The sequence below is a fragment of the Hirundo rustica genome, chromosome 4 (assembly GCF_015227805.2).
Source record: "Hirundo rustica isolate bHirRus1 chromosome 4, bHirRus1.pri.v3, whole genome shotgun sequence".
NCBI lineage: Eukaryota > Metazoa > Chordata > Aves > Passeriformes > Hirundinidae > Hirundo > Hirundo rustica.
The window spans coordinates 52,985,839-52,998,298 of record NC_053453.1 but is presented as its reverse complement, the minus strand read 5'-3'; the positions used below and the strand labels follow the sequence as shown (position 1 = coordinate 52,998,298).

Below are 12,460 nucleotides of genomic sequence, written 5' to 3'. Positions count from 1 at the left end.
AAGTGTCATCCTGTTTTAAAGCAAAGACACTTGCCTGTAGCTTTTTAATGACATGGACAATGCTGTGCTATGTGGTTTTCTGCAGCACTTCTGCAGGAATTCTTCTTTTGATAACTGGCAGTACTAAATCTGTCCACCTTAATTCTAATACAGACTTCAGACCTATTCCTATAATTATTTGTACCTATTCACGGCTTTACCCACTCTAAATCCTGACGTCACTGAGACCAAGCTTATACAGAAGCCTAAACCTGAGGAAAGTTGTTTGTAGACCCACATTCTAAATTTAGCATTTTCTTCTATCTCTGCATAATAGCTTTAAAAAAAGTCATTCTGCCTGTGTACCTAATTCTGCTTGAATGTCTGTATATTGGTGAGCCTTGCATGAAGGGGAAAGATCTGTAATCTTTGTATATTTTGAAGAAAGAAATGTAACAAAACAATGACAAAGGATTTACAGGAAAGGAAGCTGGAATCGTGTGGCAGAAACCCCTGCAACAAAAGCCATCATTCCATAGAATGAGATTAACTAACTGGCAATTATTTCTGCAGTGCATCTGAATCAAATATAAATCAAATATACCACAAAGATGTCATTGTAAGTGTATCTAGCCACTGCTGGAAGTCAAGACTATTTAGCACTCCCACCCTGCACTCCCACCTATCCCACTCCACCACAACTGCACTGCTACATATGACTGAAACTGCGTAAGTCTCATGTTGGAGCCCCTGCAGCTACAATACACGCAGGGAAACACACTTGGTTCTTCCCCAGGCCCTTGCTGCCACAGCCTGACTGCTGGCCATCACTCACATTAAGATACGCCATTCACACTCCTGGAGGGCTCCTCTGCTGACTTATAATATTGAAAAAGCAGTGAGATTGAATCTTGTGTCTTCCCTCCTCCCCCAGCTGAGCTCATTCAGTGGAAACAGCCTCTGTCTGCCAAGAAAGGATTTTAAATAAGAGCAAAACCAGTGATCTCTGATTTTTTCTGTATTGCTCCACCAGGCACACTAGTGATTTTACTGTTGTGCCTGACTTGAGACTACCAAGAACTGCTCCAAACTGCTGTGAGGATTGAGAACCACTCATCATCTGTCCTAGACACCTTCCTACTGCTTCCCTGAGGACATGGTCCAGCTACATCCTTGTTATGGCCTACCAAAGAGAGAGGGAAAGGGCAAGACACAGCCTGCAGGCTGAGACACATGGATGCCATGCATGCGGTGCCTATGGAACAGGGTGCAGCTGAGAGCTGGTACCCAGGCTGAGTTCCCTAGAGGTTGCTTAGAACATGATGCACTACCAAAAAAAGACATTTCAACACCAGGCTGCCTCAGGGCTCTCTGGCACTCAGGGTGACCCCATTTCACAGGATCCAGGATTCACAGTACCAATTGCACCTCAAGGACTGTGTTCATTTTTGGCCCCTCACTTTAAAAAGGACATTGAAATGCTGAAGCAGGTCCAGCGAAGAGCAGTAAGGCTTGTGAAAGATCTAGAAAACACATCTTCTGTGGAACAGCAGAGGGAGCTGGGTTTTTTTAGTCTAAAGAGGAGGCTAAGGAGGGACCTCACTGCTCTCTACAACACATGAAAATAGGCTGTAGTGAGATCACGGCCGGTCTCTTCTACTGTGCCTGCAGTGAAAGAACTAGAAGAAACGGCCTTAAGCTGAGACAGAGGAGATTCAGGTTAGATATTAGAATTTTTTTCCCCCACTGTTATGGTGGTCAGGCATTGGAATAGGCTGCCCACAGAGGTGATGGAGTCACCATCCCTGGGGGTGTTTAAGCAGCATCTGGATCTGGCTCTGGGTGATGTGACTTAGGGCTTACAGTGGCACTGCTGGGTGGACAGTTGGACTGGACGATCTCAAACGTCTCTCCCAACCCTGAGGATCCCATGATTATATAAGATCCTCACAATCTTGTCCCTCTTTCCTCCTCCTCCACACACACACGCTGGCGGTGGCGGCCAACAGGTGCTTCTTTCTCACACCCTTGAAGGCCATGGGTAAGAAACGAAGATGCCTGCACTCCGCCTGGACCAGAAGGAAGCGATAAAAACAGGTACGTTTCCAAGCGTTCCAGTTCCCGGGGCTTTCCCCGGGCCCTGCCCGGCGCCGCCTCACGCGGAGGCGGGGCCCGAGCGGGCCCGAGCTGTGGCGGGCGGGCGGGAGGGAGGCGGTCGCTCCGGCTCCAAGATGGCGGCGCAGAGGAGGAGTCTGCTGCAGAGTGTGAGTGGCGTCTTCCCCCCCTCCGCGCATACGCACCCCCCAGGTGGGTGCGAGGGAGTCCCCGGGTCTCCTCCTCACCCTCCCCTCGCGCCGCCGTGTGGGAAGGGAGAGGCCCCCCCCGCCTTGGGGCTACTCTCCCGCGCCCTGTGCCGCCTCAGGGCAGGGGGTCCCGGACCGCGAGGGTCCCCCGTGATCGGCAATCCAGGCGCTGGGCTGACCGGCCGCTCTGCAGCGCACAGTGGGCGACAGGTGGGTGGGGGTGCCAGTGCTGCGGGCTTCGGGGTACCCCGCTGTGTGAGGGGCTAGCTGGTATCTGCAGGCCGAGCGGGAGATGGCGTCCCCAGGGATGTGTGTCTATTTGCTGGCTGCAGCAGCAGGCCCCAGTCCCTTGCCCCGGTTGAGTAGTCCTGGGAGAATCCAGGGCTTTCCCTGCACCCTCGTGCCAAGGGTGCGTGAGGATCCGATTCACCACAGGAATAGCTAAGCTAGTGCTGTGCTGTATGGAGTGCAAAACTTGCGTGCAGATTTCACATCTGGTTTCTTGTTAACAAGAGCCGAAGTACAGCCAGCTCTCAGCTTCAGAGGGTAGGGACGTGGTAAGTGATGCTGTTCTGCAGTGGGGAAGCACAGAGTTACTGGTTGTGCTACTGGTTAGCAAAGGGAGAAGGGTTGAGGAGAGGGTGGGTGTGGACTGGTAACTTGTCCTGGACCTCGATCCTCACTTGATGCTGCTTGGGGTTTACATGGTCTCTTTCCTCTTCCTGTCTGCCAGGAACAGCAGCCCAGTTGGACAGATGACTTACCATCCTGTCATCTCTCTGGGGTGGGCTCAGCTCCGAACCGTTCCTACAGTGCAGATGGCAAGGGGACAGAGGGACACCCCTTGGAAGATAACTGGTTAAAATTCAGGTAAGGGGGTTGCACCTGGGACACCTAATCCTGCTGGCACAAGAGCAGATAAAAGAAGTACTTAGTTTGTCACATGGATGTGGAGGAAGAGGGTGAGGCCTGAGCATGCAAGAGGTGTCTACGAGAACTTGCTACTTTTATCTGTGTCTTACAGGGGGATCTGTGACCTCTTTGCTTATGCCCTCTTGGCAGGAGTGAGAACAACTGCTACCTCTATGGTGTCTTCAATGGTTATGATGGCAACCGAGCCACCAACTTTGTGGGTCAGAGGCTCTCTGCAGAACTGCTGCTGGGCCAGCTCCACGCAGATCACAGCGATGCTGACGTGCGTCGAGTTCTGCTGCAGGTAAAGAAACTTTGAGTGGGAGCAGCTCCTGCTTCTTGCACTACCCACCTCCTCTTTGCCATCAGGGTAGCAGCATCTGGTTTCTGTGGGGGTTGGAAACATCTAGTGGTTGCAGTTGTACTCATCTTGACCATCTGTAGTGCTTTGTTTCACTCCTGTCTCATCCCATCTGTCCCCTGGCTCTGTCAGCACAATGCTGAGAGCTCTCCAGGAAGCTGCAGCCAGTCTTCCCTGGACTTGTAGCAACAAGTCAGCCTGTGAAGGAGATGACAGTGAGTGAAGGGGAGAAGTTAATGTGTGGGGAGATGGATTTGTGAGTGTGCTTTCTTGAGTGACAGGATCAACACACAGAGTTAGATAGGTCTCTGACATTGCTGTGAATTAATTTTTGTGGTGTTGTCTTCTATTATGAGTTGTTTTTACAGATTGTTTTTGATTGTTTTTACAAGCTGTTAACTAGTTGTGCTGAAACAACGGTGTTTCAATGGGCTGTAGTGGTCTGTATGTACAGTGATTATGAGCTGGTCTTTGAGAGGTGAGGATGGATAGCCCCAAAGTCTGTAGGCATTGGATAAGAACTTAGTTTCCCTTTATGGACTTTTTTTTAGGCTTTTGATGTGGTGGAAAGAAGTTTCCTGGAGTCCATTGATGATGCCTTGGCAGAGAAGGCCAGCCTGCAGTCTCAGCTACCAGAGGTAATGTAACCTTCAGAGCAGAGCTTGCTGGAGGTCCCACCTTCCAGCTTGCTGAATGAGGTTTGGGCATATTAGCTAGTTTGATCCAAGGCAGGCTGTAAGTGAAAGTTATGTCTCCATGGTTCTCTTCTGGAATCTTGCATGAAGTGAAGCAAGTGCCTTGGTCCATTTCCCAGAGATCCTGCTGTTCATACTGGCACTGCTTAGACCTGACATTGGTTATCTGAGTAAGGAACTGAGTGTATCACAGAGAGGAGTTCAGCCCGTACATGTCTCTCTTCCAGGACAGAGCCATACAGATGAGAGGAAAGGCCTCAAATTTGCATGGCATCTGGACAAATATGGGCTCTGTCCTTCAGTTGTACTGAACTGTCCTCTCCAGAATCACATCAAAGCTGTGTCATTTGCTAGAATTGAACAGAAAATTTTATGTCTTGTACAGGCATGACACAAGGCTAAGACATGTCAAGATGAGTCCTTTCCCTACGGAATTTTTATTCCAGCAGCGATTTCTGTGTTGTGGACTGTGTGTTTAAGCTTCCCCCTCATTTTGGCTTCCAGGGCGTCCCTCACCACCAGCTCCCTCCTCAGTACCAGAAGATTGTGGAGAGATTGAAGGTTGTAGAGCAGGAGATCTCTGGAGGAGCCATGGCTATTGTGGCTGTCGTTCTCAATAACAAGCTCTACATCGCCAATGTGGGTGAGTTGATTTTTGTCCGTGGCTCAGTCTCAGCATTCCAGGGGTTCTAGGAAGTAAAATAAATTTGAAGCGGAGGGACAGTGTCTTTGTTCTGTGGCCAAACAGTGATATGCTTGCTACTTACACAAGCGCTTGAAATCAGCCTGGCTCTTCATCCCTGTAGATGTTGGCTGATGTGGTGCATATGGCCAAAGAACAGAGGGAAAACGGGTTGAGAGGAGTAGTGCAGGTTCACTGAGAAATAGAGAACTTTCTTGGGAGGTAAGGCCTGGATGGAGAGCTGCCTAGCAGGCTTACTGTGGTGCTGGCAAGGCTGCTTCTTGGAGGTCATAATGAGACAGTACATGAGCCTTTCTCTTCTTTTCTGTCGTTATTCCCATCTCTGTTCCTTTTCCCTTTGCATATGTTCTCCCTGTTAACGACAGAGCTATCTGGTGCCTCATCTCACTGCTCCCACTGCAGGTACCAATCGGGCACTGCTGTGCAAGTCCACCGTGGATGGGCTGCAGGTGACCCAGCTCAACGTGGACCATACGACAGAGAATGAAGATGAACTTTATCGCTTCTCTCAGCTGGGTGAGGATTCGGGTTTTGTGTTCGTAGTTGAGAGCATTGCGTGACTGTTTATCTGGGGTACCAAGAATTACTCAAGCCACAGGAAGAACAAATAATCACAAAAAGAAGCTTACTATGTTTTCAGATGACAAGTTCAGTGCCTTCTTTTTGTGCTTTCTAGCCATTCTGGGGCTGCAGGGTGAGTAAGCTCATCTCACTGACCCACCAGAAAACTATGCTTTTGTTTCAAGTTTTGAGTGTTTTATGTCCAGCTCCCAAAGTGGCATTGATTTGCCCTCCAGCTGTTGCTGTAGTTGATAGGAGGGCAGGAGTGGAAGCACAGAGCCAGAGGGTAGAAGTGAAGCAGACAATGTATGATGGCTCCTGTGGAGGCAAACCTCAGTTACGCTGCTTTAAGTTCTGTGTGATGCCTCACCCTCAGGATTGTACATTTCAATTTGCCTTTGTACAAGCTGCTGCTGAAAAAAAGCAGCTTCACTTCAGAAAGAGCCAGGCCAAGCACTGGCATTTAGTCCTCTCACATCAGTTACTACTGAACTCGTAATGCTGACATTTTGCTTTAGGTAATTTTCCTTTTCCTTTACAGTGTTTGACATGTTTGCTTTCTTGGTCTAGAGCTCACCCAGACCACTTGTTGTGATTGCCAGTACCAACTTCTTATTGAGATACTTTGGTCCTGTACTTTTATATAGGTAGATCTAAGGTGGCATTCTTCAACAGATTCACCTGGCAGATATAGTCTTATTGGGTGAGGCTGTCAATGTGGTAATTTCTGCTACTAGGTCTTGTTTTATTCTATTTCTCTTTCATTCCCACTTTTACTCCTACACTAGGGATATGTGCTGTGAAACAGAACACTAAATACAGGAATCCAGGGAAAGACTTTTTGAATGTGTTTTTACTACCAAAAATGCAGAATTTAGCTGCAGTCTATAGGAGAACAGGGATCTTTAAGATGTACCAGCGTTAACGTGGTGCAGCACTGGTGCTCCTGCCTACAGTCCCAGCAGAAGAGAGATCCTGTGGAACAAGACAGTGTGCACAGGCTGTTTTGAGGGCCCAAGGGAGGTTGTTTTTGGGGTAGGTTGAAGCACAGTCATAAGAAGTAGTGGGGGTAGCATTTGTCCTGATGGTGCCTGTGCCACCCCTGTCTTGGGGGAAGGGTGGGAGAGGTCTTGTGCTTTTGTGGTTCTTCAACCAGTACTTCACAGATTGTTCAGTGCCCTGGGACAGTTGCTGTAATTTAGACATGACTTCTCTTGGCATCCTGTGAGCTTCCCTGTGTTTGTGTCTGTCAGTGGCATGTACCTCCCTTCCAGGAGCTGGCATATGAGCCAGGCCATTGATGAGTCAGCTGTGGTCTGCAGCAGATGGAGGACTTGTGTCTTACTGCTGGGGTAGGTGTGGAGCCATCTGTGCAGTGAGGCTTAGCTTGACTCAAAGGGAGAATTTCAGCTGGACCTCTGCCTTCACCTTGTACTGAGGACAGTCATCCCTAGATAAAACCTCAGTGTTTTCTGGCTGATAGCTCTAGATATAATGAGGAAAGGGGGGCTGCCAGAACAGACCAGGTAGGTGGATCATCTGCTCCAAGTCCTGCCTCAAGTAGTAGCAGCACTCAGATGGTCTCTGTTAGAACCTTCTTCAAGATGGGGTTATTTCCTAGGCCCTGCCAGAGCTATATCACCATAAGTTTATTTAAATAAATAATAGCTTGATCAATGTTCTTATTTTAGGAGTAGCCTACATCAATTTGAGCACTTGAGCAAATTCAGTGCCTCTTGTAGATCTCCTTTTCTCAGAATCACAGCATGGGTAATGTTGGAAGGGACCACAGTGGGTCATCTGGTCCAAGCTCCTGTTCAAGCAGGGTCATCACTGAGCACGTTGTGCAGGTTCTTGAATATCTTCAGTGAGGGAGACTCCACAGCCTCTCTCTGCAGTCTCATGTATTAGTGAAATTGCCATGTGGAGCTTAGGAACAAGGGTCAGTTACAGGTGGAAGAAAAAGCAGAATCCTTAGCATATGTTTTCCTCGTTCCTGCCTTCTCCTCCCATCACATAGTCCAGAGCTGATGGATGCAGATGTTCCCCTGCCTTTCCAGCAAATGCCTGTGCAGCCAGGCCAGCTGCTGGTGGTGGCTTTGGACCAGGATATGGACTTTGTTTCAGGGCCACCTGTTGTATTCAGAGTATGCCTGCTGGGCTGTGTGTGTGTCTCCCTCCTCTCTCCTTCCCAGCTTGGAACTAATGAAAAGGTGACCCTTGGAACAGTTCCTTTTCTCCCTGTTTAGCTCCTGATGATTCTACAGTGTCTTGCTTTGTCTTACAGTGCTATTTAACTGAGGATATTTCTTTTCTCAGAGGAAGTTCTGCCAGTTTCACAAAGTTAATGAAGCATTTTTGGTTTTCAATCTGGCAGGCTTGGATGCAGGGAAAATCAAACAAGTGGGAACTATTCGTGGGCAGGAAAGCACTCGGCGCATTGGAGACTACAAAGTCAAATACAGCTATACTGATATTGAACTGCTCAGGTCAGAAAAACTCAAATGTGCAGTTTCAAGCCTTCCTTTTCTCCATGATCACTCCATTCTCACCTACTATGTCACCGTTAAATGCTAAGTTACTGTCTCTTTCCAGTGCTGCTAAATCTAAGCCCATCATAGCAGAGCCTGAAATCCATGGAGGGCACTCACTGGATGGGGTGACAGGCTTCTTGGTGCTCATGTCAGAAGGGCTCTACAAAGCGCTGGAGGCAGCTCATGGGCCTGGGCAGGCCAACCAGGTGAGCGTGCTCACAAGGGAGACATTCTTGTGGCTATTGACTCACTCCAGCCGTGTCACCTGCTCTCATACAGGCTGTCCTCCTCGTCTGTGCTGTCAGTGCTGGCCAGGCTGAATGCCTGTGCCACCCCATTCCAGTCTAATAATATGGGAGCTGCTTTGCCAAGCCAGTTCTTCTAGGCAGCTGCCTGTCCCTTAGCAGTAGCCCATTAAAGGGAGTGGGATAACTCAAGGCACAAAGGCACATTATCAGCAGGTAAGCATCACGGTCAGATGAGTTGCCATAAAAACTCTTAGATCAGACGGCAGCAAAAGATTTCCTCCAAAATCTCTTAGAAATCTTTCCTCTGGTGATTGGTTTTTTTTCCCTTCTCTGCTCAGGAGATTGCAGCCATGATAGCCACAGAGTTTGCCAAACAGACGTCACTGGATGCTGTGGCACAAGCAGTGGTGGACCGGGTTAAGCGCATTCACTGTGACACTTTTGCCAGCGGTGGGGAGCGGTCCAAGTTCTGTCCCCGTCACGAAGACATGACACTGCTTGTGAGGAATTTTGGGTACCCCCTCGGTGAGATGAGCCAGCCCACGCTGACACCAACACAAGGTGTGTTGGAGAGAGAATGAAGCTATATGGGGTGAGGAAGATAAGATCTCTTGATTGATCCAGCACTCACCTCACATTGGGACAGGAGGTAGTTGGTGTAGAAGGAATTTTCATATTAAACAGATTATTGGCTTTGGAGATGTGGAATCTGTGACAATTTGAGAGCATACAGCACAGCATCAAGGGCACTTTGGTACAAATTCTTGGGTTTTTTGCTGCTGTGCTGCACCCCTAGTTGCTCATGTATGAACTGCATTTTATAACTTCTGTTTTCTCAGGAGGCCGTGTCTACCCAGTCTCTGTGCCATATTCCAGCTCCCAAAGCACAAGCAAGACAAGTGTCATGCTGTCTCTTGTCATGCCTTCTCAAGGCCAGATGGTCAATGGTGCCCACAGCAGCTCAACTCTGGATGAAGCCACCCCCACCCTCACTAAGTAAAGTACTGCTCTCTTGCTACCCACAGTTTTCCCTGCATCTCACGCTGTATAAAGTGGTTGAAAAGCAGAGACAGCTGTTAGTTACCTGTCAGTCAGTCCCTTATTTGGAGTGTGCTTTCCCCCCCTACAGTATTGACAGCCAGCATCATGTGTTAGCTGGAAGGTGATTGTGTGAGGAGTGGGAATGAGTGAAGCAACAGCTCTGAAGCCAGTTCTGGCGACATGCCTTGGGAGCAGCATCTGCTGCTGTTTGTGGAGGGTGTTCTGGCAGTGAGCAACCCTTCTCTTTGGATCTTGTGTGCCAAGTGTGTTGGGTGCTGTGCACAGAGTGAGTGTGGGTGGCCTTTATTTCAGCAAGGAAGAGGGATTATGCAGGTCTCCTGTAAGGCTCTTGGGGAGGCTGTGCTCCTGAAGTTGATTTGCTAACCGGCACAGCTCAGAGGAAAAAAAAAAGGTGGATAAAGGTTAGAACTGGGTCCTCTTCGGATCTACTCTGCAGGGTCATGCTAGCTAGTGGTGGTGGTTTAGGTTGGGCCCTTGGCACAGCATGGTGTATACACACTGCACAGTGAAGAAGCACTGTGGGTATTGTGCTCTGTAGCTCCAGAAACAATGAGGCTGACGCACTAAAGCTGCTTTGGCTGCAGCACAGGTCATGCAAGAATAGCTTTCCTCACTGCCAGACTCTTCCCGTAAAGTTCATATTGTTCTGAGTGTGGGGAGGCCAGCAGAGTGCATGCCTGTTTTTTTCTGCTTCCTGTCTGTTCTTCAGATGCCTGGTTGTAGTTATGGCCTTCCAGTTAATGTGAATCAGATACCTTTGGTATCTGTCAATTCCAATTAGTTCTCAACACTTTTAGTGCTCACAGTGCAACTGCAACTTTTTACCTCTCTGCTAGGATAGCTTGATCTGTGAAGAAACTGGTGCTTGTTCTGGTGCTTTTCTTGACCAGTGCATCAGGTGGAGTAGGATAAAGATGTTTATGTTCTCTTTTTCCCTCCTTAGCCAAAGCCCAACTGTGACGCTGCAGTCGACCAATACTCACACGCAGAGCAGCAGCTCGAGTTCAGATGGAGGTCTCTTCCGCTCCCGACCCACCCACTCACTCCAGCCAGATGAGGATGGGCGTGTGGAGCCCTACGTGGATTTTGCAGAGTTTTACCGACTTTGGAACATGGACCATGGCGAGCAGGGAGCACTGACTGTGTCCTAATGTCTACCTCCTGCAGACACCTTGTGCTCGTCTGTGTGAGCAAAGACTGAGGCAAGAGTGAGAGTGTTCCACTGTGGGCTCCGTTCTGCCCGGAGCAAACTCCTCTCCAGGATGTACTGCACACTGAGCAGGGGATCTTGTGCACTACACATGTTGCCTGTGCCATGCTCTGAATCCTGCCCAGCCCTGGGAAGCCCTGTAAATAGGGGAAGGGGTCTTGAATGCAGCCCTCACTGCAGGTTTTTGCAAATAAAGGTGCAGAGAGAGCTCCTTTTGGCTCATGCAGGCGTCGTGCCCATACAAAGGCTGCGTATGTGTAGGTGTACATATGTGTGCCTCTGTGTGTGTGTGTGTGCTGTCATAATGTTTCCACAACTCAGTTCATAATGCTGTGATTCCAGTGTTCAACTCCATAGAAGATACCTCTATTTTGCAGAATAAATAACTTATAGCTACAGTCATTGGCATCCATGTGGCTTGCTCTCTTATAATGTCATGTGTGGGTGTGACAGCTCCTGGTGAAACCTTCTATTCCTCCTGAGCAAAGACTTGCACCTTGCAGGAGGAAAGCTTTTGATGAAAAAAAGTGGCCTGAAGCCTTGCAGGTGACTTAAAAGCATAAGCTCTTTGTTTACTTGTTGGCTGAGCTTTGGCACTGAATTATAGCTTAGAGTCAAGCCATAAATACGGGTTATTGGTTTTTTTGTAGGTAAAATGCTCGTTTATTCCCTTGATGTAGGCCCTCTGGAAAGGTATAGAGGTCAGATGGAGTTTGTAATGAAGTTTCCCTGTACAGGCACCTGGTGGTGCACAGCTGGAAGTCACACCCTTGTCGTGGTGCCTTGAAGATGGCAGATGGGCGCCCTTGTGTCAGAGAGGGGAGGTGTGCAGCAAGGAGAGGAGGGGTCCTGCTGGCTGCACACCGGCCTGAGTCCAGGCCTGGACTTGCTGGTGGAAGCGTTGGGATCACGGCAATCCTCCAGTGCAGATTTCTGACGGCAGGCGGCAAGCTAGACTCTCCCGGCTCCAGCCGTCTCATCAGCCTGCCTCGCTCCCTGCGAGCCTTTCCCCAGCAAACGCAGGAGGCCTCGGGGATGGCCCGCAGCACCTCTGGGGTGATGAGGCACCAGGCAAAGCCAGGAGAGGGCTATAAGGGATCTTTAGGATGAAGGGGAATGAGAGGGGATTAGGATGAGGTAGCACGGGATGGTGTAATTAAGGCCAGTGTGTAGCCGAGCCCGGCTGTGGTGTGCAGGTTTGAGACACTTGAGGCATGCCAGCCTCGAAAGTAGGAAAGGAGGGTTTATCCCTTTGGATAAATTAAGTAGCGCTGAGTGCCTAGAGGCAAGATCTGAGCTCACTGAGAAATCCGTGGGCAGGATCAGAGCGGTGAGAAGTGCCCATTCCCTTGGAAGGCACGGCAGAGGTCCCTTGTGTGTGGGTGGGTGGCTCTTTGACTGTGCCCCCTCCAGGTCCTGCTGGCACGGCTTTGCCCTGCGGGGTTCCATGTGCCGCCGAGCTGCCTGCAGAAGCTTGTGTTTCCCTGCCCCCCTGTAGTTCCCAGGGAGGCCGGGTGTGCTGAACGTGTCAGCACGGGCTCCTCCTGTCGAGATCCTTCCCGCCCTGCCAGGCAGGTGATGTTCTGTGGCGTGGAGGCCAAGGCAGCAGAGTGGCGGAAGGTTTGGTGCCTTGTCCCCGAGGCTGAACCTGGCAGGGGCTGGCAGTCCCTCAATCCTGTCCTCAGCCTTTGCCTCTGCCCTGCAAGGAGCGGAGTGTTTAGGTATCTGAGCCCAGCCTGGCTTTGCTGTCCAGGGCTGCTCCAAAATGTCATTTGACCTGGGAGTCCTATCCTCCAGATTGTTGTGTGGCTATTTAACAGGGTAGTGTGATCCTAATATGGACTAAAATGGAGTTGAAAAGGTTTTGTCCTATGTTCCCTAACCTGGCACAG

The 12,460-nt window shown here is 49.6% G+C and overlaps 1 protein-coding gene across 2 annotated transcripts; it reads left to right on the top strand.

Annotated features, from left to right (window-relative positions):
• The first annotated feature begins 2,143 nt into the window (after positions 1-2,143).
• Positions 2,144-10,966, top strand: TAB1 (TGF-beta activated kinase 1 (MAP3K7) binding protein 1). 2 transcript variants are annotated; one of them, XM_040063257.2, is made up of 11 exons: positions 2,144-2,243; positions 3,016-3,152; positions 3,345-3,498; positions 4,107-4,193; positions 4,755-4,893; positions 5,356-5,469; positions 7,892-8,003; positions 8,110-8,254; positions 8,635-8,857; positions 9,136-9,292; positions 10,302-10,966. In XM_040063257.2, the coding sequence occupies exons 1-11, from the start codon at positions 2,211-2,213 to the stop codon at positions 10,507-10,509; spliced, it is 1,509 nt and encodes a 502-aa protein (XP_039919191.1). In that variant the 5' UTR covers positions 2,144-2,210; the 3' UTR covers positions 10,510-10,966. The 2 variants fall into 2 exon arrangements, with proteins under 2 accessions (XP_039919191.1, XP_039919192.1); XM_040063258.1 differs by having other exon boundaries at positions 9,136-9,297; positions 10,302-10,438.
• Positions 10,967-12,460: the final 1,494 nt, after the last annotated feature.

Bases quoted from the DNA above. Each gene is read 5' to 3' on its own strand.
- TAB1 (XM_040063257.2), top strand. From the start codon at position 2,211: ATGGCGGCGCAGAGGAGGAGTCTGCTGCAGAGT. The intron at 8,255-8,634 runs GTGAGCGTGCTC...TTCTCTGCTCAG, and splicing joins GGCCTGGGCAGGCCAACCAG to GAGATTGCAGCCATGATAGC. The intron at 8,858-9,135 runs GTGTGTTGGAGA...CTGTTTTCTCAG, and splicing joins CACGCTGACACCAACACAAG to GAGGCCGTGTCTACCCAGTC.